Raw genomic sequence first — 21,549 nt, forward strand, 5'->3', positions numbered from 1 at the left:
GGTAGTCTTGGGCGGACAAGTAATGCGCATGCTCCCTTGGGCTGAGTAAGAGGGAAATGGTGGAAAGTCGAAAGTGAATGAAGTGGAAAATGCGCATGCGTACTGCAGCCAGGATGGGGCGGGGCTGCCTCGGCGAGACTCTGCTCGGTGCTGGGGCGGGGCGAGGGCGTGTAGGGGCGGAGTTTGCAGGCTTGCGCGCTCGCGCTTCGTCCGGTCGCGTCGAGTGTGCGTGCGTGCGTTGCGTGTTTGCGTGTGGTCACAGTTCCCGCCATCAGCTGCTCTCCCTGACTCGGGAGAGCGAGCTGTCCCTCTTCGTGCTCGGTGTCCCTTCCTTCCTTACCCTCTCGTCCTCCCATTCCGGGCGGACTCTGTGTTTCCGGCAGGCCTGTCCGGGGCTCCGGTCTCGCAGGCACAGGTAAGGCAGGCCCAGCCAGCTTCTCAACTGAGCCGTTTTCCCCCAGGTATCCCCCCCCGCCCGCGCCCCGTGCGGCCCGCCCACTCGGCGTTCACTCTTTTGGAGTTCGCCCCGCTGCTGCTCAGCCTGCCCCTTCCCCTCGTCGCTCCCCTGTCCTCACTGGTACTCCATTTGGGTCTTCCCCCGGGCTTTCCTTCTTTGACCTAGTCTTTACTGTCACTCGCTTTCTCGGCACCCCGAACCTGCCCCATTGCACTGAGAGCTGTCGTCTGCCACTCGCCCCTTAGCGAGGCCTGCTATCTCTAAAGGGGACCAATGTTGCCGCACATCCATCAGGCCTTGGACATGACACGCTCACTCTATTGACAGTTCGCCTTCTTTATTCTCTTAACCATCTCTCTACTAAAAGGCTTGAATTGTATTTTTGTTGTGCATTTGGTTGTTTCCGGTCTCTAGCCATCAGGTCAACTTGTCAAGTTTACCTATTTAAGGTCATGAGCCATGTAAGAAAATGATAATTGATGACAAAATCCTGTTTTCTGGAGAGTTGGCCTGTAGCGATTTTGTGGTAATTCTTTCAAAATTCTGGCTCTGTGTAAATGCTTTTTTTGGGGGGGGGGGGCGGAGAGGAAGGAGACAGTATCTGACAAGTATCTAGGCAGAAGAGATATCCAAGAGGATGTCAAGTAAGCAGTTGGATATCTTGGATTGAAGGTCAGAGGAGAGTTCTGGGCTAGACATATGTATAAAATTATATCATCTGCTACGTTGATGGTAATCAAGGCTATGGACATGGATGAAATTGCCTAAAGAGAGTATAGTGCTAGAAAAGAAGGGGACCTGGGATGGAGCACTGAGGAATTCTTGAAGTTTAGAGAAATACTAGTGTAAAAGAGATGAAAGAAGTAATAGTGTTGGATTCTGCTGAAAGGCAAAGTTAAATGAGAACTGAGCAATCAAAGTAACCGATGATCATAGAGATGTTCGATGGAGTAAAATGGAATACCTCGGTTCATTCCTAGGTCCTGTTCTCTTTTTACTTCCCCTTTCCACCCTAAGCTTTAAATTCCACCTATATATTGATGACTTGAGAATTTTTATTTCCAGCCTTTTCCTTTTGTTTGCAGCTCAAGATCTAAATAGCCCTCCCTGTTTGACATCTCAGCTTTTTTCCTTAGGAATTTGAAATATAATATGTCTAAAACCAAAGTCTTAGTCTTCTTTCCATATCCAGATTCTTTATCTAGTATCCCATTTCGTTAAGTAGCATATCCATTTATCCATTTACATGGACTAGACACTTGAAAACCATTCTTGATTTCTCTCTCATCCCATGTATCTATACCCTCTTCAAGTTCTGTTTATTCTATTTCCAATATATGTCTTGAATCTATTTCTGTACATCCACAGTATCACTTTTGTAGTTCAAACCACAGTCTTCATTCACCTGGACTTAATGTCACTGGTGCCCTGTATTCTCATCTTTAAAATTGAAATAATCACCACCTTATTGGATTGTTATGAAGATTAAATGAGATAACCATGGTAAGCACATGGTACACAGTAAATACTGGTAAGCATTAATTGTTATTGTAATTGTTATAAACTGAATCACTTCAGTACTTTCCTATCTATTTGCTCTATTTTCTTCAATTCTTGTTTCTTTTACTCTCCTCCCCAAATTCAAACAAACTATATCACTTCTCCATTTAACGGTGACATGTCATTTCTCTGCTTAAAACCCTTTAGTGGATTTCTGCCATTAAGTGTTATTACATTTAGGGCAAAATTCAAAATCCATACTGTGGTCTACAAGATTCTGCAAAACCTGATTCTTTCCTACTTCACTAGATTCATCTTGCACCATCTTTCTCTCCCTCACTAAATTCCAGTCACAGTGCTTTTCATTTCTTCAGTCACACCAAGTTATTTCCTTCACAGTGCCTTTGCGCATTTTGTTCTCTTTGCCTGGATTCTTCCAGCATGACCATCCCTCAGTTAACTCATTCTTCACTTTTCAGCTTAAGTGGTCCTTCCTCAGAGAAACCTTCTGATGCTCTCTATCCTCTAACCCCCAAGTCTTAAACCTTATTATAACCTCTCACCATGCCCTGTACTTTGTCATTTTTCAGAACATGCAATTATACATTTACTTGTGTGATTATTTAAAATGTCTCATACTAGAATATAAGTTAGTATTTCATATCTGTTTTTCAATAATTGGTTAAATAAGTAAACTGGAGCTTGCTGTAAGAACTATCATGTCTTTTGGAAGCACCACCTTACTGATCTTGTCATCTGATGACAACACCTTTTCACTCTGCAGACAAAGGACATAGAAGAAAAAAAGGGATTTTCAGTTTTGGATAAAATCATTCAGATTTGAGACTCTTTAAATTGGAGATAAACTTTATCTAGGGCAACTTCTCTCTTTCAGCCACACTAATTTTATCTCGTTGTGCATTTGTTTTATGGATCCTTTTAGTCAAGAAAGCCCTTAGAAGTCAGAGCAGGGTTTACATATTTTTAACAACAGGCTAAACTATGAGACCAACGAGGATGAGGTTTCCAAAAATAGATAAAGGAAAATGTCATATTTAAGTAAATTGGTGGTAGATTTGGAAGAAAATTTAATAATTCGTGTGTGTGTGTAGAACAGGATTTTTGTTGAGAAATAGAAAATAAAACATAGGCAGTGGATGAAAACCAAACACAGAGAGGCATTTGTATTTATTTTATAGGTAGTGATGAGCTGTTAAAAATGGAAGAAAGTTTCAGTTAAGCAAGTTGAAGAAGTTCTAGAGATACATTGTACAACATTGTACCGACAGTTAACAATACTGTATTGTATACTTAAAAATTTGTTGAGAGGGTAGGTCTCACATTAAGTATTCTTAACACAATAAAATAAAGTTTAAAAAACGTTTGGGAAGGAATTAGCGTCAATAGCAAGTATTTAGCATGTACTAAGTGCGTGTTATTTTGTTGGCATACAAAAGAAGATAGGCCAGGTCCTCCTCCCCTCATCCCCACTTTTAGGGAGAAAGTTAAGGAGACAGCTAGTGCATACTTTGGTAAGAAATAAAAAGAGTAGTTATTTAGAGAGGGTAAAAGATTCATTGAATGAGAAAACCTGAAGCAGTAGAAATTGGAAAGTGGTTGCTGCAAATCATTGATGAGGAAGAAATTTGGTAGTAGTTAAAAATGTGGATTTGGTGTTAGATTTATTTTTGTTTCTTACTGACTCTGTGACCATGGATAATTAGGTAATCTCTCTAAACCTTAGTTTCCTTATCCGTAAAATAGAGATAATAGTAATCTCTGTCCTTTAGGATTATTTGGAAAATTAAATGAAATAATGCATGTATGGCACTTAGCACTGTGCATAATAATGGTGTGTAATAAATATTAGGTGGGCGTGATGGCAAAGTGATACCTTTCTGAATTAGGGTAGTGGTTATGAAAAGACTGAGTTTTAGGTAAATGAGAATGTGGTTAAAATTGATGCTAAGACTTTTTTCCCCCTGAATATAGGTGGAAGGACAAGTGTAGAGAAGTCTGGGGAGCCTCTTGAGGGCATGGACTGTATAATTTTCATGTTTGTGTCCCTCCTACAGTGCTGTCAAATTGTAGTAGCTTAAATGATTTTGTACTTAGTGAGCACATGAGTTTAAAGTTAATGTTACAGCTTTCGAGAAGGCAGTGAGATATGTTTGGGTAAAACTTCAGAGAAAGTTGAGGCTTAGAGATGCCTAAAATTAAGAAAGAAACTCGTAAAGTTAGTTTTGAAAGAAAAGTAAAAACCAAGTTTACCCACCTTTTGAAATTTGTATCAGCGCATCATGAAAGTGATATTTTAAGACTTAAGACATCATTATGTAACAATGTTTATAAAGTCAACAAAGGATGTATTCTTCTTCACCTCCTTCTTAGTTTCAAAATGTAGCAGATAAATAAACCAAGACACAAATTGATTAAGGTACAGGCTCCTCCTGGAGTCCTTCACTTTGCACACGGATATCTTTCTCAAGTTCTTTTGCTGTGAGTGTGTGTGTGTGTGTGTGTGTGTGTGTATGTGTCTTGAGCATTATATTTTAAATGTTTTCAGTAAGGTAGTTTGTAATTTTTAAGTAATCAAAAGGTTAATCTGTTGTATAAATGATGACTTTAAAAATAATTTTATAAATTGGATTCTTTATAAAGGCACACTTATATTTTCTTTAGCTGAGTTGATGGCTTCCGGAGAACTGGCATAGCTGCAGAATATGAGTAGTTCCCCAAGAAGAGTGCATTGCCTTTGGCACAAGCATCAGAATAAAGGTGAATTGTTATTACATAGGGTTTTTCAATAAAAGTCGCTGGAAAGTAAGTAATATTTTTATTTTGGATATACGATTCCAAGAGTATGCATATTGACAAGAATTGAGTTTTCTTTCTTTTTTATAGTAACAGTTTTATGCTTTAGCATGCTTTTACCACAGAATATATTTCTGAATAAGGATATTTTCAAAGCAGTATCTGAAATATGAGCATTTAAATAACTATACAGGGCATAGAAACATTTGACAATGTTACTGAGCTTTCAAAGAATGCTCAAAGTTGAACAATAATTTTACTATTCGTGAAGAAATTTAGGGAAAGGGGAATCTCTGTGGACATACTTAAAGAATAATGAGTTTTCATTATACTTTGTCTTCCTAATATAACTTTGATAGTGAGTGAGCATTACAGAGGTCAAAGAAACCTTGTCTTTGTCCCAGTTTCAAAGAAAGTTTATTACTGGATCATGCTAAAAACTGAAAAAGAAAGTTTTTTTTCTCTTAACCAAGTAGGGCAAACCCTGAAAATATGATGAACGTACAAAAGTAGATATTGTTCATTCATTTAGTGCAAGAGCAGGAAATGGACTAAGTTGAGGCATAAAGAAAAAGTTTTAAGTTTATTGGATGTACCCGTTTTATGTTCTGTACCTTTCAGTTCTTCTTTTTCCTTAGAAGAAAGAGAAGTTGCTAGTAGAAATGGTTAATAAGGTGTTTAATATCCTTAACCAAAACTCTGCATCAAATGTTTGAGAATTATGTAGAGAAATTATAGAGAATTATATAGAGAGAAATAACCAATAAAATTTTTATTTCTGATATATCTTAGTGAACTTTGAAATCTTCACCTCAAATTTTTGTTAAATAATCTAATTTTTAAAAATGTTTTTGTTCAAGGAATTTAAGGTCAACGACCTTTACTTTTGGTATGTAGGAAAATACTAAGATAATAGGGTTTTATATTATTCCCTTTTAATTTGGCACCTTGACCCATAAGGACATATAAAGAAAGATGAAGTAATTTGACAAAATTCTTAAAATGGAGTTTCTTCATTGAGCATTGAATAATATGAATCCCAGTTTTGGCAAGTTTACTAATGTTTTTGTTTTGATAATGCAGTCTGTAACTGAATATTGATCCTTGTTCTTCATAAATGATTTTTCTCTCATTGAATCTTATGAGGACAACTGCATTTAGTGAAGTTCACTGCACACAGAAAAAGCTTAAGTGTTCAATATGCTTGTGAAGAGCTTAGTAAATATAATCCTAATTGGCTATATTAAAAGGATTAATGGTTCTAGTATCTGCTGTTGAATATTTTCACAGTAAATTGAATAAAATTGATAGTACTAATTTGTTCATTATTCTTGAATATTGAGTTTTTTTCTTGTATGTCAGACACTGTCCTAATGGAGATGCAAAGATTGAAGAACATATTCCCTATCTTTAAATAGTGGAGTCTAGACAGAGAGAGACAAAGAGGAAAACAGTTTATAATACAGTATGATAAATGCTCAACTAAAAGTAAGCACAGGATACAACGAGAATAGAGAAGCATTAAATAGTCTCATTTTAATGGGATGAGAGAAAAAGTGAAAAGTAGCTAGGAAAGGCTTCTTAAAGAAGTTAACATTTAAGTCGAGCCTTGATTTTACAGACAGGAGGAATTATGGGGCCTTGTGTGGCATGGGAACATCCTGCAGACATCCACCACAGTGTGTGCAAAGGTATAGTGGCATGAGAGCATGTGGTGTTTTTTAGGGAAATTATAAGTAGTTCAGATGGTAGAATTTGTAGGGCCTGTTGAGAAGAGATTTAAGCAGGGCCTATATCACGAAGGGTGTTTATGTCGTGTTAATGAGTCTAGATTTTGTTATTAGGGCAGTGGGGATTCATTAAATAATATTAAAGAGGAAAATTATGTAATTTGATCTTCGGTTCATTATAAAGATGTTTGGAAGGTGTATGGAGGTAGAATTGACAGGATTCTACTCTGACCTTCCATCTCCAGTTCAATAGCAATAATCATCAAGAGAGAAGTCAAATATAACTCTCATGTTTCTGGCATGGGCAACTGGGGTAAAAGAGGGGCCACATTATTATTGGCAGTGCTGAGACAGAGTGGAAAAAATCTCCAGGACATATCTAAACAATGAAGCACCAAATTATTAATTGCAAGAAAAGTATAACACATTGCTGGCCCAAAATTCTGTAGTTACTAGTTTGAGCAAAATGTCATGTTAACATACAGGTCTGTAAACAGTAGCAGACTCTGTTACTTTGATGGATTCATATACCCAGCAAATTATACTATCTAAATCTGGCCACAGTAGGCACTCAAAAAATTTGATAAGATGAGTTAATGATAATACTTAAAATGCATAACACCTTTTAACTATTCAAAGTGTTTAACTATTCAAAGTGTTTTCATATCTCTTTAAATTTTATTCCCAGTTACTTGACGTACAGTATCTAGAGTCCTCAAGCTAGTGGTCCCCAGGCTTAACCCTGTCTATAGGTAGATTTTGTTTGATTTGTAGCTTTTGAAAATAGCTTTATTGCCCACCAAAAATGGACAATTTTACATTAAAATTTGGATGTGCTAGGTTCACTATTTCTACATGACAAAATTGGCTAGATTTGAATAGCAGTTTTTATAGTTTGTCTGACCAAGTAAGTCATTTGTGTTAAACTGCTTGGCCCCTATAGTCAATTAGAATTGGTAACCCCTGTTAACTTGTTTATCTGGTGTCTTTGGAGAATGAGGTGCTGCAGACAAGGAATAAATTCAGAAAGTGGACACTGAATTCATATTAAGGCTAGGGTCTGTTGAGTGCCTAGTGTGTGTTCATTAATTCTGCAACACTATAGCATTAGCTATTCCTGTTTTACACTTGAGAAAACTGATGTTAGAAAAGATAACTTATAAATTAGTAAGTGACAAGAGCTGGCTCCTGATATCTAGACCAAGTATGTATGTTTTTTCCTTTGTATACTACTTTTTTTTTTTTTTTAGCTTTTTTAGTTGAGCCGTTTAGTCAGATGCAAAGTTTAATGATTTTTAACTTATTAAATGATAAGCAAGAGTCTGTATTAGAGGCAGTGTTTTTAGAGACTTAAAAAGAGTATAAATAAAATGTTTTAACATATGTAATGTGATTTGATCTGTGGTTCATTATGAAGATCTAGAAGGTATATAGAGAAGAGTTGTATAACTCACACACACTATATGATAGCATTCTCTGCTATTACTTTAATTGTATTTACTTGTTGACATTTAATAAGCTAGTTTTAAGTCTTAGACCTTCTATCATTGTTGTAAGCCATTTTTAAGTATTAGAAGTTCATTTGCAAAATTGAATATTTGTCCTAGAACTGCTAAAGAGTCTTTCCAGGAATAGTAATATTAAACATAAATGGTAGATGGTTCTTAGGAAGAGAGTTTTTTGTTGTTGTTAGCTTGTTAGAATAAATGATTTTCTCAAATAATGTAATTCTAGAGGTTAAACTAATTTGATTATTCTTACAGTTTTATCTTCATTTAATGTCTTATGTATGTGTAGATATGCTTAGACTACTTGGTGATATGATTTGATGTTTTGGGAGGAACTTCAAAATATTTTTTGTACTTATATTTTACTTTAGCATTCATGAAGGAAGGTAAAAGTTGGTCATACTGCAGTGGGCGATCACATCATCGAGAATGGTATCTAGTATTCCCAATTGGTGTGCCTTTAGTGGCAGCGGTATGGTTGTTAATGGTGCAAAATGCAAAATTTAGGCACTAATAGACTCATACTGGACACATGACAAAGAAGGGCACATGTATAGAAGAAATAAATATTGAATAGAGTCAGACACTCAATATCAGTGACTGCTTTAGTTGTCTTTCTTATCTGTGCCATCCAGCTAATTAAGGCTGTTGAGAATGCTTAATAAAGTGTGGTTTATTGAAATGGAGAAAAAGACAAAAGATGGTTCATTAAATGTTCTTTTTCAAACTCTTAATCACTAGTAAATTGTAACTTTTTGTTTTATTTTTTTTCCTTAGAATCTGTCAGGTGAAGGTGTATTTTTGCTTTATAATTTGGCTAGACACAGTTTATTTTTAAAGAAAGTATGTCTCCTCTGAAGATACATGGTCCTATCAGAATTCGAAGTATGCAGACTGGGATTACAAAATGGAAAGAAGGATCCTTTGAAATTGTGGAAAAAGAGAATAAAGTCAGCCTAGTGGTTCACTATAATACTGGAGGAATTCCAAGGACATTTCAGGTATTTCCAAATTTTGATTTGAAATAGATCTTTAAATCACATCCTTTAGGGAATAGCTGTTCTGTGCCGTACTAAGTATCATGGTCTTCCTCCTCCTAGATTAATATGTCTTGCTTTTCATTTCCAGGACACTGATACTGTTATATCCATTTATTATAAATTATTCAGTAGCATTATTGATGTATAATAAAGAGCGGGAGATAGTCACTATTATTGAAAAGAAAGCTGGTGGGAGGAAGATGAGAGGAACTGAGTTTGGATACTATCTAAGCTATTTTAAAAACCACATTTGGATAACTTTAGTTGTTCTTTTTTTCTCCTCTAACATATATGATAGATTCATCTTTATTTAGTGTTCACTTTTAATAGGACTTCATAATGTCATCTTAATGTCTACTTCCTAAATACTCCTGCCAGAGTGGTGATATGGACCATTCATCCTTACTGCTATTTTCTTTTAACTGTAAACTTTTAAAGAATCTTATTTGTCACTGCAAAAAAATAGATAATTTTGTTTTCACTCCTACACTGTGTATCTTGTGCAGCCAAGTACTACTCACCTTGATGTAAGTTGAATTTAAGAACATAATAACTTACTTACATTTTTCTGCACTTTAAAATTCTATATTTGTTAATTATATTATATAAAAGTTAATCATTCTAAAGTACTCTATTGAAGAACAATTTATAAAACTTTATGCTTGAGGATCTGAGCCGAGGTAAAATTTCCATTTGTCTTTGCTGTTGAACTATAGAAATAAATTGCTTATGATTTTGTGTGTTAAAGATTCTTTTTTTTTTTTTTTTTGGTGGGAGTCTGTTGGTGAGAACCAGAAGACCTACTAGACAAATTCAAAAAGAGCTGTAAGCACAAAAGATATTCTTACATAGATTAGAAGTGGTGACATGAGTAATAGAAACACTAGTAGTTTCTTCACATACATATATCTACTAATTGCTCATCTCAATAAAATATTATTTTCAAAATGATATTCAGTTTTTCAGTCTTCAGCTCAAATTAGCACTGAGTAAATATGTAAATATTTATGCAGACAAATCTTTAGGAGCATAATGATTCTACCTGTGATTTCACCCTCATCTCAGTTCTAGATCAGTTTATATTCAGCATTCATTTGTTAGCCACCTACAGATTACTGTGGTGGGTACTGTGCTAAAGGCTAAGAATACAGAGCTGAACGAGACTCTTTTACCCTCAAACTTAAAACCAAATGCATTCTCAGATGTAAAAATATTTCAAAGACAAGTAGTACATATATATAATGGAATATTAGTCATAAAAAAGAATGAGTTTATAGCCATGCCATCCTGAATGTGCCCGATCTCGTCTGATCTCAGAAGCTAAGCAGGGTCAGGCCTGGTTAGTACTTGGATGGGAAATCACCTTGGAATACTAGGTGCTCTAGGCGTTAAAAAAAAAAAAAAATGAAATCTTCCCATTTTCATCAACATGGATGGACCTAGAGGGTATGATGCTAAGTGAAATAAGTTAGAGAAAGACAAATATTGTATGATTTCACTTATGTGGAACAAAATAAATGAACAAAGCAAAACAGAAACCCACAGATACAGAGAATATCTGATAGTTTCCACATGGGAAGGGGATGGGAGGATGGGTGAAAAGGTGAAGAGATTTAAGAAGTACAAACTGCAAGTTATAAAAATAGTCACAGGATATAAATTACAGCATAGGGAATATAATCAGTAATATTGTAATAACTGTATAGTGCCAGATGGGTACTAGACTTATTGTGATGATCATTTAGTAAGGTATATAAATGTTGTACACCTGAAAATAGTAAAATACTGTATGTAGATAATAACTTTAAAATAAATTTAAGAAAATGAAACTTCTGATTGTAAAAAAGGTATTTCAAAGATACTGAGATAACACAAAGAAGGGTATGGTTTATGCTCTGAGGATTTAGAGGATAAATAGGAATTTGCTAAACATGGTGGAGGTAACAGAGGTGATATCTGTACATGGACAAACACATGCACAACACTCAGGGAACCAGAAAATTATTTTAAAATAAATGGACAGCAGGGAGTGAGTGACAGAAATAGAGGCCCAAGAGCTAGCTAGGAGCCAGATCTCGAAATACATTATTTGTTATACGAAGCGGGTCTTAGGTTCTAAGGAGCCAAGAACCTTAAGTTCATTTTCATTTGCGGGCTAGGAAGATGACTTTATTTCAAGAGATAGTGGTAGAATAAGGACATGTAGGAGGTTATTGTGGGCATTTAGAGTAGGAATGAAAGCCCTGAACAATGGAACAGAGTGGGAGAAGCAAGAGGAGGAAAGGGTAAATTTGAAGTGATTTCAAGAAGACAACTCATTCGATTTGGGGCCTGAGAGAGAAAAGAATCTGGGGGAGATTCCCAAGGTTTTGAGTGGATGACAGTCCCTTTTATGTCCTTTATGATAGAGAACAGAGGGGAAGATTGGGGTATGAGGACTAGGAGAGATGAGTTGTTTGAGGTATCAAACATTCAGATATTGGTGTCTAGTAGATGTTAGGTAAACAGGACTGGATATCCAGCAGAGAGGTCTATACTTAGAGAAAGAGTTGGGAAGTCTCACCACATGGGTAGTTACTGAAATTGTGGGCGCTATTTAGGATTTTCAGTTATTAAAGTGACCAAGTTCAAGATTATTCTCACCTTGTTTGTTAATAAACAAATGTTTCCCCTTATATTTAACTTTCATCTTTTGAAAGGTGGCATATTGACTGAAATAATGATTTTATGTGATCAGTGTTCCTTTTGCATACTGTGCAGTTTGTTTAAATTTTGGAATTAAAGCATCTGAAACTAGTTATCGTGTTTTGTGGTAGAATTTCTACTCAAGGACATGAATTTAAGACCTACTTTGAAGCTAAGAATGAATATATGTATATGTGTATATATAATTTAAAATTTAAATGTAAATTAAGTCTGGTAAAATTGTTTTTTCATTATTATCTAAACATTGACAGAGGTCAGTTTTTCCTAATTTCAAAAATTACTTGTGCTGTTCAGAGAGGATGTCTTTAGCAAAAGGCAGCTTTTAGAAACCTTTGCATATGTCTGCTGAGGGAGAACATTAGAGAATAAGAATGCCTGATTGGCAGGAAATATTTAGAGAAACAGCAAGATGTATCAATTTAGTCTTGGAAAATTTTCAGTCAAGAGAAAATAAAAGCTATCACTTCATAACACATATCTAGAGTCTGGAAAAGTATAAGACAAGATACTGAACCAGTTCTGGGGAGTGTGAGAAGTAAGCCAAGATAGTTCCAGGGTGCTCATATTCTTTGTGATTGAATAAAATGACCCTGCTTAGACAATTAAAGAAGAAAAGATGACCTTACATTGGTGAAGTATTTTGAGAGGTGGAATTCTTTTGAGAATTATAGTTTGGCTTAATATATCCTTTTACATTTCCGCTACTTAAACCATTTGCTAGATATCTTACAAACTTGTTTAAAAGAAAAAGAAAGCCTCTAATCCTGTGCGGCTTCCTAAACTGGTGATGGTATAACCATCTAGGCTTTGAAAATTAACTCAATTAGTTTTTATATCTTTATATATGAAAATATGCAGTTCTCTACCATAAAATCAAGAGCGCTAGGATTACGATGTAAAATAAATTTTAATACTATGTGTTTGCTTCTCCTCATAGTGAAATCTTTGATTTAAATGTATCAAGAAATAGAAACTGTTTTTGTTGTGGGCGGGGGCGGGGGGCGTTATGGGGAACTAAATTAATGTGAGAAAGAGTAAGAAATGTAACTTAGAAAGTATAAAGTTTAGTATTCATTATATGACTTACATGCTTCATTATCATATGTTTGTAATGATAAGATAATTTTTTTTGTGTGTTGATCAGTTAAGTCATAACATTAAAAATGTGGTACTTCGACCCAGCGGAGCAAAACAAAGCCGCCTAATGTTAACTCTACAAGATAACAGCTTCTTGTCTATTGACAAAGTTCCAAGTAAGGATGCAGAGGAAATGAGGTTGTTTCTAGATGCAGTTCATCAAAACAGACTTAATGCAGGTGAGCACTAATTGTCCCAAGGTCTGATATTAGCAGTTATAAGAGAATATTACTAGACTGTAGAGTAGTATTCCTGGTGAATAATGATGCAAAAATCTTCAACAAAATACTAGCAGACCAGTTTCAACAGCACATTAAAAGGATTATATACCATGACTGAATGAGATTTATTTCAGTAATGCAAGCATGGTTTTAAAGGTATAAAAAATCAATGTAAATACACCAAATTATCAGGATGAAGGACAAAAACTACAAAGTGCAGAAAAATCATTTTATAAAATTCAACATCCTTTTGTGATAAAAATACTGACAAACTAGGAATAGAGAGAAACTACTTCAACATAATAAAGGCTGTGTATGAAAGCCCGTTACTAATGTCATACTCAATGATGAAAAACTGAAAGATTTTCCTCTAAGATCAGGAACAAGACAAGGATGCCCTCTCTTACCACTTCTATTCAACATGGCACTGAAAGTCCTGGCCAGAGCATCCTTTACCCTAGCAATTCTTATTCTGAGGATTTTATCCTACAAAAATCATTTCATTCGTGCAAGAGGTATGAAAGGATATTCAGCATTGTTTGCAGTTTTTAAAAATTAAAACATTCCGAATGATCATGAGTGGGAAATGGACTAAAATAGAAAATACTTTTTAAAGTATATACAAATTTATATTTTACAGTATCTTGCATGTTCTTTAAACTAGCATTGATTTCTTGGGAATAGAATCCTTCTGTTCCATCTGCTGAACTTACAGAGAACGTTTTGGAATATGCATTATTGGAAGTGTATCTGTCACTAGTTCTGACATGTTTCCTTGGAGTCTAATGTCCGTGTTCATGCCATAGATACACAGTGACTAACTTTTCTGTAGTGTTAATTTCCAAATATTTTTATAGGAGAATTTCTAACATTTTCTTGTATTTAAATTTTTATCCTTCTGTTACATGTTTTCACATTTTTGCATGTGATTTAATTTTTACTTTAGACTCTAGCTCTAAATTTTAATTATTTATGTGCATCAGATGTACTTTCTATTTAGAAAGAATTGGCTGATAAGCTTTATTTTATTTTATTCTTGCTTATAATAATAACAAATCTCTATTAAAATAAGTGATTTGGGTTTTGTTTTTCTGTTTTTTGTTTTTTTTGTTTTTGTTTGTTTGTTTTTTTGTGCCAGCCATGAAACCTTCTCAGGGGTCTGGTAGTTTTGGAGCTATTCTGGGCAGCAGGACCTCACAGAAGGAAACTAACAGGCAGCTTTCTTATTCAGACAATCAGGTATGTTCACTTGAATCTTTTTAACTTTTTTAAAAAATGGTAATCATAGACATTCTATAAAGTAATTGCAGGAAGTAGGATTTAGACTATAATGACTAATAATTTTGGCATTGTCAAAAGGGTATTTTCCACATACCCAAAATTTACCATTTTAGCTATCTCAATCTCTTCAACTATTTTTATGAAAATCTTTCTCAAATTTATGGCAGTCTTCCCTTCTTACATATAGATTTTATTGAGCACAATTTATCCTTTGCTTGATGTCTCATGGTCATTATAACCATTATTAAGTATAATTTTTAAAAGCATAGCTTTGTAGTTAGATGTGTTTGAGACTTGGTGCTGACACTTACTAGCTGTGGGTCATTGGAGAAGTTACTTAGGTATCCTGAGCCTTAGTACCCACCTGTACAATTGAGACAGTAATAATATATTAAGGGTTGCTGTGAGATAATGCATATAAAAGTACTTAGCCCACAGTACCATATACTAACAACTCTATCAATGTTTGCTACTATTATTTCTGTAATTCCCTTTGTGTCTTCTACATTATGAACTTGGCCCTTACACCTTATGATACCACAGTTTTGTTGAGGTCTTTTGTTTTCTTTTTAAATAGTTTTTTTTTTTTCATAAATATTATTCAGCCAGCCATGAGACTTGCTGTGCACTACTGCAGCTTAGTAGTCCTATGTTTCTTTTAATTTGTTTTAAAAAAAGGAAACTAGGAATAAAGAGGAATTTTGAAACTCTCCTGTAAATAAACTGATGAGTTCTATTTGGCTGTGCAGAGGTAATTACTTAGTCCATTTACTGGGCTAAGCAGTGAGTAAGATTTCATTTTTGTTTCTTTTTTATAGGATGAGTTTTTTTCTTTAACATTTTAGTTGAGATATAATTGACATTCAGTAAGTTATACATAATTACATAAGTATACAGTGTGATATGTTTTGACTTATGTACATATCCGTAAAATCATCACCATGTCAACCTAGTGAACATAGCCATAACCCTTGAAAGTTTCCTCATTCCCGCTTTGTAATCCTTCCTTTTCTGGCTCCTATCCTTAAGCCACAGCTGATTTGCTTTCTGTCACTGTAGATTAGTTTGTATATTCTAGAGTTTTATATAAATAGAATCAGTGTGTAATTTTTTTTTTGTTTGGCTTTTTCATTCAGCATAATTACTTTGAGATATATCTGTTTACAGGAAGAAATTTAAATTGTTGGAGTATTTAAATGTAAAAGTATTAACATATATAACAAGCAAATATTTATACTTTCACAAGTAATGATTCCCTTTCTTGAGATTATAAAACCAATTTTGTGGATTGTGACTAGCATTAAATAAAAAGGGAAAGAATGAAATGGAGTGGAGTGGAGTGGAATGGAAAAGGAAAAATAGTAGAGAAGGAATTGTATATAGTAACAATAAGCATTGGTTTCTGAAACTTAGTTTTATTTACACGTTTGTAATAGGTCGCAATGAAAAATAGGTCTTACTATGAAGCCAGGAAAGGTTGAAAAATATGCAAAATGGTATACATATAGTATGCTACCATTTGTATAACAGAAAGAAATATCGATTTGCCTTTGCAGAGAAACAATAGAAGAATACTTATGAGGAGTAGGAGAATGGGAAGTGGAAGAACTGGGTAGATGGCATTGGAGTGATAATGACACTTTTCAACATATGGTTTTTATAACAGTATTTTGATTTTTGAATCTTGAACACGTATCACCCATTTGAAAATAAAATTTAACTTTTAAACCATTCATCCAGATGACTGCAGAGGTTTTTTTTCTTTCCTAGTCCAAGATTGTAGTTCTGTGGGAAGTTGTTGCAAATACCTTCCACAGAGAAATCACATAGCTCTTAGTATAGAGTTATCAAACTTATCTGGCCAGGTGCTGATCGAAAGTACTATTTCCCAACTAATATTTTTTAATTGCTGTTTTCTCTCTAGATGTTCTTGCTGTGTCTTTAGGGAAGATTCCACTCCTGCCAGTCATCTCTATCTCACTTTCATTTTCCTCATCACATATTTTTGTTTCATTTCTCCAAACCAGAACCCTCTCAAAAGTTATAGGAGGTACATATGACTGGGCATTTAAGTCGTGGCAACTAAATGTCATTGTTGCTTCTTTTTGTCACATCTATGTCACTTTAAGACAATAATGCTGGGAAAAATAGAAGGCAGCAGGAAAAGAGGAAGACAGATAATGAGTTAGATTGATGCCATAAAGGAAACCATAAGCATGTGTCTACAGAAGCTGAGCAGGGCTGTTGAAGATAGGACATTGTGGGTATCACTTGTTCATGGGGTCACCAGGAATTAGAATTGACTCAAAGGCACATAACACATGTCACTTTAATTTATTGTAATCATAATTGGATTTTTTTTTCTCTAAAGGTTTATTTTTGTGCTAGTCATGAGAACTATGTCTTGTGTATATGAATCTTTTTAAAAATAATTTATAGCGAATTCCTTTTTGTCTCTAGGTATGCTGTGGAATATTTAAGTTTACAAGAGTATTACAGGGAAAAACGTATTGCACAATTTATGACACTGGCCATATGTTAGAATCACCTGTTGTACTGAAAAAAATACTGATGAATGAGCCTAACCCCAGATCAGTTAGGCTTGAATCCCTGGAGATGGGTCTCTAGTTGGTATTTTTTTAAAGTTCGCTACTTGAGACTCACTGGTCTAAAAGTATGCCAATTAATTTAAAGATTTAGCTATGTTAAACTTTATTCCTACAGGCTTCTTCAAAAAGAGGAAGTTTGGAAACTAAAGATGATATTCCATTTCGAAAAGTTCTTGGTAATCCAAGTAGAGGATCAATTAAGACGGCAGCCGGAAGCGGAATAACTGTCACTCGGACGATTCCCTCTTTGACAGCTACATCAACACCTCTTAGATCAGGATTATTAGAAAATAGGTATGAAAGACTTTTTTTTCTTTCTTAGTGTCTGTTCATAAATGTCTTCTAGGCCTTTTAGAAAGACCAATAATTTGAGAAAAAAGAGGAGATTGTCCTGTGAGTAAAGAGTGTTAGAAGAAAATAGAGAGTGCATTTTTGGTAGTGAATTAGTATTTGTTTTAAGGTTTATGTCAATGACATGTATTGAGCATGGAGATATACAGTATATTAATTTGAATGTAGTGTGAAGAATTAGATAGCAGTAGTCAGTTCCTGTCCTTGAGTATGTTGGTTTATATTTTTTAATGGTATGAGTTATAACTTTTTAAAATAACCTCTTTTTTTTCTGTTCTCCGTAGAACTGAAAAGAGGAAGAGAATGCTGTCTTCTGGCTCAGAGTTGAATGAAGATTACCCTAAGGAAAATGATTCATCATCGTAAGTTGCTTTAAGAACCTTTAAGGCCCTAGATCATTGTTTTTGATATTGGTAATTCCAACCACTACAGAAGATTGGGAGGATGATATTCAATTTATGGGCATTCTAAAGACTGAAGAGCAGAATTGAAAGTATCTTGGTGATAGTAGATTATAGGTAGAATAGAGAGAAGATTTAGTCATTGTTACTGCTTTGGTTATTTCATTATACTCCCATCATAGCTTTTTTCCCCCTTTTTTTATCAGCAGTACTTGAAGGAAAAATAGAGCTGAAGAACTCTTAAGTGTTTCTTGCTAGCTGCTCTTTCAGTGTGAATCCCTTGTTTCCCACTTCCCTTTACCTATAAAAATATTTTTTTACCTTATTACTCATGTGAAAAGTTAGCTTAGAGGTAAAAGCATGTGAACTCCACATAGGTTATAGGCAAGGAGCATCAATCTTTTAGAGCTGTTTTCTGGGTTGAACAAAAGGGGATACACCTGTAACAGGACTGTCACCAGCTCATAATCGTCTTCCTCCTTATAGGAGGGGGTTTTTTTTTTTGTCTTCTAGTGGAGAAAACTTACATAGTTATTAGTGAATGCCTTTATTAACACCTTAACAGAAATCAGTTGATAGTTAAGTGTATATTCAAGATCAAAGGATCACCACAAAGGAATCGAAAAAGCTGAAGAAACTTTATATATTAATTGGGATCTTGGTTCTGCTGCTATAATAAATGTAATAGGACTAGTGTGGTATCTGAAACTATAGTCACTGTGGACTCAGATTCCTTTTATTTTGTTGATCCACCATCCTTAATAAGTAGCTTCTCTTTTGTCAACCAAGATAGCTGCTTCAGCCTCTGCTCTCATGTCTGCATTCCTATTGATGAGAAGGAGGAAATGAGCAAAGGGTGGGCATACTGCTTTCCTTTAGGCTGAAAATTGTACACACCACTTTTGTGTATATCACAGTGATCAGAACTTAGTCATATGGTTATATCAAGTTATAAGAAAGTCTGGGAAAAGTGCCCAGCCCAAATTCTAAAATGGCAGAAGGATAAAATGGTTATTTGGCGACAACTAACAGGCTGTAGTAGTTTACCCCTCTAGCCACAGAAATGCCCCCATTCATCATTCTTTCCATACATAGAACACTCTTACCCTCATCCTAATGGAGACAGCTTCCAAATCTCATTTCGTCTTTGTATCTGGTTCAGAGTCCAGTATCTCTGGGTGTTGTGCAGTACTATATAAGGTCCAGGTGTGCTTTGGACTATGCACTTCATGGTCTGGTACCTAAAAACTAAAAGGCAAGTTAATCTGCATTTCCCGTCATTGTACAAGCAAACCTTGGAGGTATCATGGGTTTTGTTCCAGTCCACCACAAGAAAATATCACAATAAAGTTACCTGAATTTTTTGGTTTCCCAGTGCATATAAAAATTATATTTACACTATACTGTTGTCTAGTAAATGTACAATAGCATTATGTCTAAAAACAAATGTGTATACCTTAATTAAAAATACTTTATTTGTAAAGAATGCCAACCATCATCTGAGCCTTCAGTGAGTCATAATCTTTCTGTTGGTGGAGGATCTTGTCTTCAGTTTGTAAAAAAACAGTTATCTGTGAAGCACAATAAAAAGAGGTATACCTGTACATTGCTGGAGTAGGCACAGGATATCCACAGTAAAAACTTACGTTTAGAAAAGACAAGAATAGGAAACTAGAGGAGTCACTGGTCTATAGCAGCAGTAAAATCTTGCTAGGCAGAAATTGTGAAGGCTTTGGAGTAGATTCTTGATTAGCCCATGTAGCAGTCTCTGTTCTGCCCTCTGGGAGAAACTCTTGCTCATTGTACTCTGTATGACTCCTGGCTTTGTCCTCTGGTACGTTTCCTTTGTCTGTTATCTTTCAAGGCCATAGCTGAAGGTTTTGAAAACTATGTCCTCCTTTGGGGCAATGCAGCTTTTGTAGCCTGCTTCATGCTGGTACTGTGCTAGAAGTTGAGAAGTGTCCATAGAAGTCTAGAAGTTTTAGAAATCTTGAAATTTCTTTAGAGGTGGAACAAGCAGGTTTTTATAGGCTCAAAAAAGAATCAGGACTAATATTTTGTTTTTGTTTTAATAAAACTTAAATTTTAGAATAATTTTAGATTTACAGAAAAGTTACAGAGATATGGAATGTTCCTGTGTACCACTCACCCATTTTCCCCTAATATTAACATCAAAGTTTTTTCACAAAACTACTTTTCCAGTTACCTCTTATCATTGCCTCAGTTTGAGAATCAGAAGCAATTGGATTTTTCGGTCCCATGTTATTCGGTCTCTCTGTGCCAATGACTTAGAATTGAAATTGTCTGGTCTCAAATTACCAGACAATTTCAATTCTAAGTCATTGGCACAGAGAGATATATTCTTTCTTATCCTTGCGTGCAAGCTGACTAATTCTTGACCAAATTTATCTGTCTCCAATAGGACCTTTTTGAAGGCAATAAGAAGCACTAATACAGACCGGTGTTCTTAATTGTCTCAATTTTTTCCTTTAGAGCTATAGGTTTGGCAAGTATGAAGTCTGCCTCCCAAGACATTATAGATGGCAGTTTTACCAATATTTTGCTAAGAGATGACAGGTCACCAGCTTTCCAGTCTGTAATGTTTGTGTCCTTACCCTCTACTTTCCACTCAGCTAGTATTATATATTTTAGGTTTGTGATGGTAGAATCCTACATCTAGTAACAAAATTATGTTTTCAGGGTCCAGTTGTAGGGAGCAAAATTTACTCCAACTAGTTTACATACAAATGTATTTGCATATAGAGAGTATTAAAGGGCTTACAGAATCATTCGGAAAACTGTAAGGGTAGGGTAGGCTCTAAGTTAAACTTTCAGGAATAATTTTTGAGAACCATGCCCCAGATTAGGTCATTAAAGATGCGTCTGAATGTCATGAAACTAACAGCTAATTGGAAGCTGTTATGAAAACTATCAACTATAGGACCATGCTGCCACTGCCAAGTTTGGAAATCCTCTACAGCATTGGTCCCCAACCTTTTTGGCACCAGGGACCAGTGCTCCTATGAGAATCTAATGCCTGATGATCTGAGGTGGAGTTGAGGTGGTGATACTAGTGCTGGAGAGCAGATGCAAATACAGATGAAGCTTCGCTTATTGGCCTGCCACTTACCTCCTACTATGAGGCCTGGTTCCTAAAAGGCCCCGGACCCATACCGGTCTGCATCCCAGGGGTTCGGGACCCCGCGCTACAGAAAAACCAGGCACCTCCAAAGTGATGTTTGCCATCATCAGTAGCAGAACACATGACCTCTGACTTCCTTCCACTTTGCAGATATTGCACAAGTACACATAATTGCCATATCTTAAATCGCATCCTGAACACTAAGTTGGAAATATAGTTTTTTAGTTTTCTGGCTTCTGTAGAACAGGGAGGTAAATATACAAAATGTGGTTATAATGAACCGTTGCATGCCAGCTCACCACATTTACCATACTTTGGGGAAGAAGATCCAGTTCTACTTGGAATTCTGTCCGACGGGCCCTAAATTTTGATCATAGTTCTGGGCTAATAATACTTCTTACACCAGCACAGTTAGATTTTCTTCTTTTTTAAGTTTGAGCTTCCTAGAAGCAAACTCTAGATGAATACCCTTTGCAAGTAACTTATTAAAGAAGTACCCATAGGAGAGACCAGTAACAGAGTGGGGAAAGCAGATAGGGAAGAGGGGGAAGCCATCCAAGGGTGTGATCTTAAGTAAAGGTCCCACAGAACATAGGCTTCATTTTGATCCAGCAGGGGAACTCTGGGCTTGTCCCAACCTGAGGTAAGAAAA

At 35.4% G+C, this 21,549-nt stretch overlaps 1 protein-coding gene, 1 non-coding gene and 1 pseudogene across 3 annotated transcripts in view; 2 read left to right on the plus strand and 1 right to left on the minus strand.

Annotated features, from left to right (window-relative positions):
* The first annotated feature begins 219 nt into the window (after window positions 1-219).
* Window positions 220-21,549, plus strand: part of USP37 (ubiquitin specific peptidase 37) — a 73,118-nt gene continuing 51,788 nt past the window's right edge. The window contains exons 1-7 of one of the 2 annotated variants that reach the window (XM_011358596.2): window positions 220-415; window positions 4,640-4,780; window positions 8,787-9,010; window positions 12,900-13,071; window positions 14,252-14,352; window positions 17,119-17,297; window positions 17,639-17,716. In XM_011358596.2, coding sequence (XP_011356898.1) covers window positions 8,855-9,010; window positions 12,900-13,071; window positions 14,252-14,352; window positions 17,119-17,297; window positions 17,639-17,716 — 686 coding nt within the window. In that variant the 5' untranslated portion in view covers window positions 220-415; window positions 4,640-4,780; window positions 8,787-8,854. The remainder of the gene's footprint in view (window positions 416-4,639; window positions 4,781-8,786; window positions 9,011-12,899; window positions 13,072-14,251; window positions 14,353-17,118; window positions 17,298-17,638; window positions 17,717-21,549) is intronic. The other variant, XM_011358597.2, reaches the window with a different exon arrangement.
* Window positions 9,822-9,884, minus strand: LOC111738708. The gene has a single exon (XR_002779956.1). It is a non-coding gene; the product is annotated as a U7 small nuclear RNA (small nuclear RNA).
* On the plus strand, window positions 10,319-10,437 carry LOC111738752 (annotated as a pseudogene).

The sequence above is a fragment of the Pteropus vampyrus genome, unplaced genomic scaffold (assembly GCF_000151845.1).
Source record: "Pteropus vampyrus isolate Shadow unplaced genomic scaffold, Pvam_2.0 Scaffold42, whole genome shotgun sequence".
Lineage (NCBI taxonomy): Eukaryota > Metazoa > Chordata > Mammalia > Chiroptera > Pteropodidae > Pteropus > Pteropus vampyrus.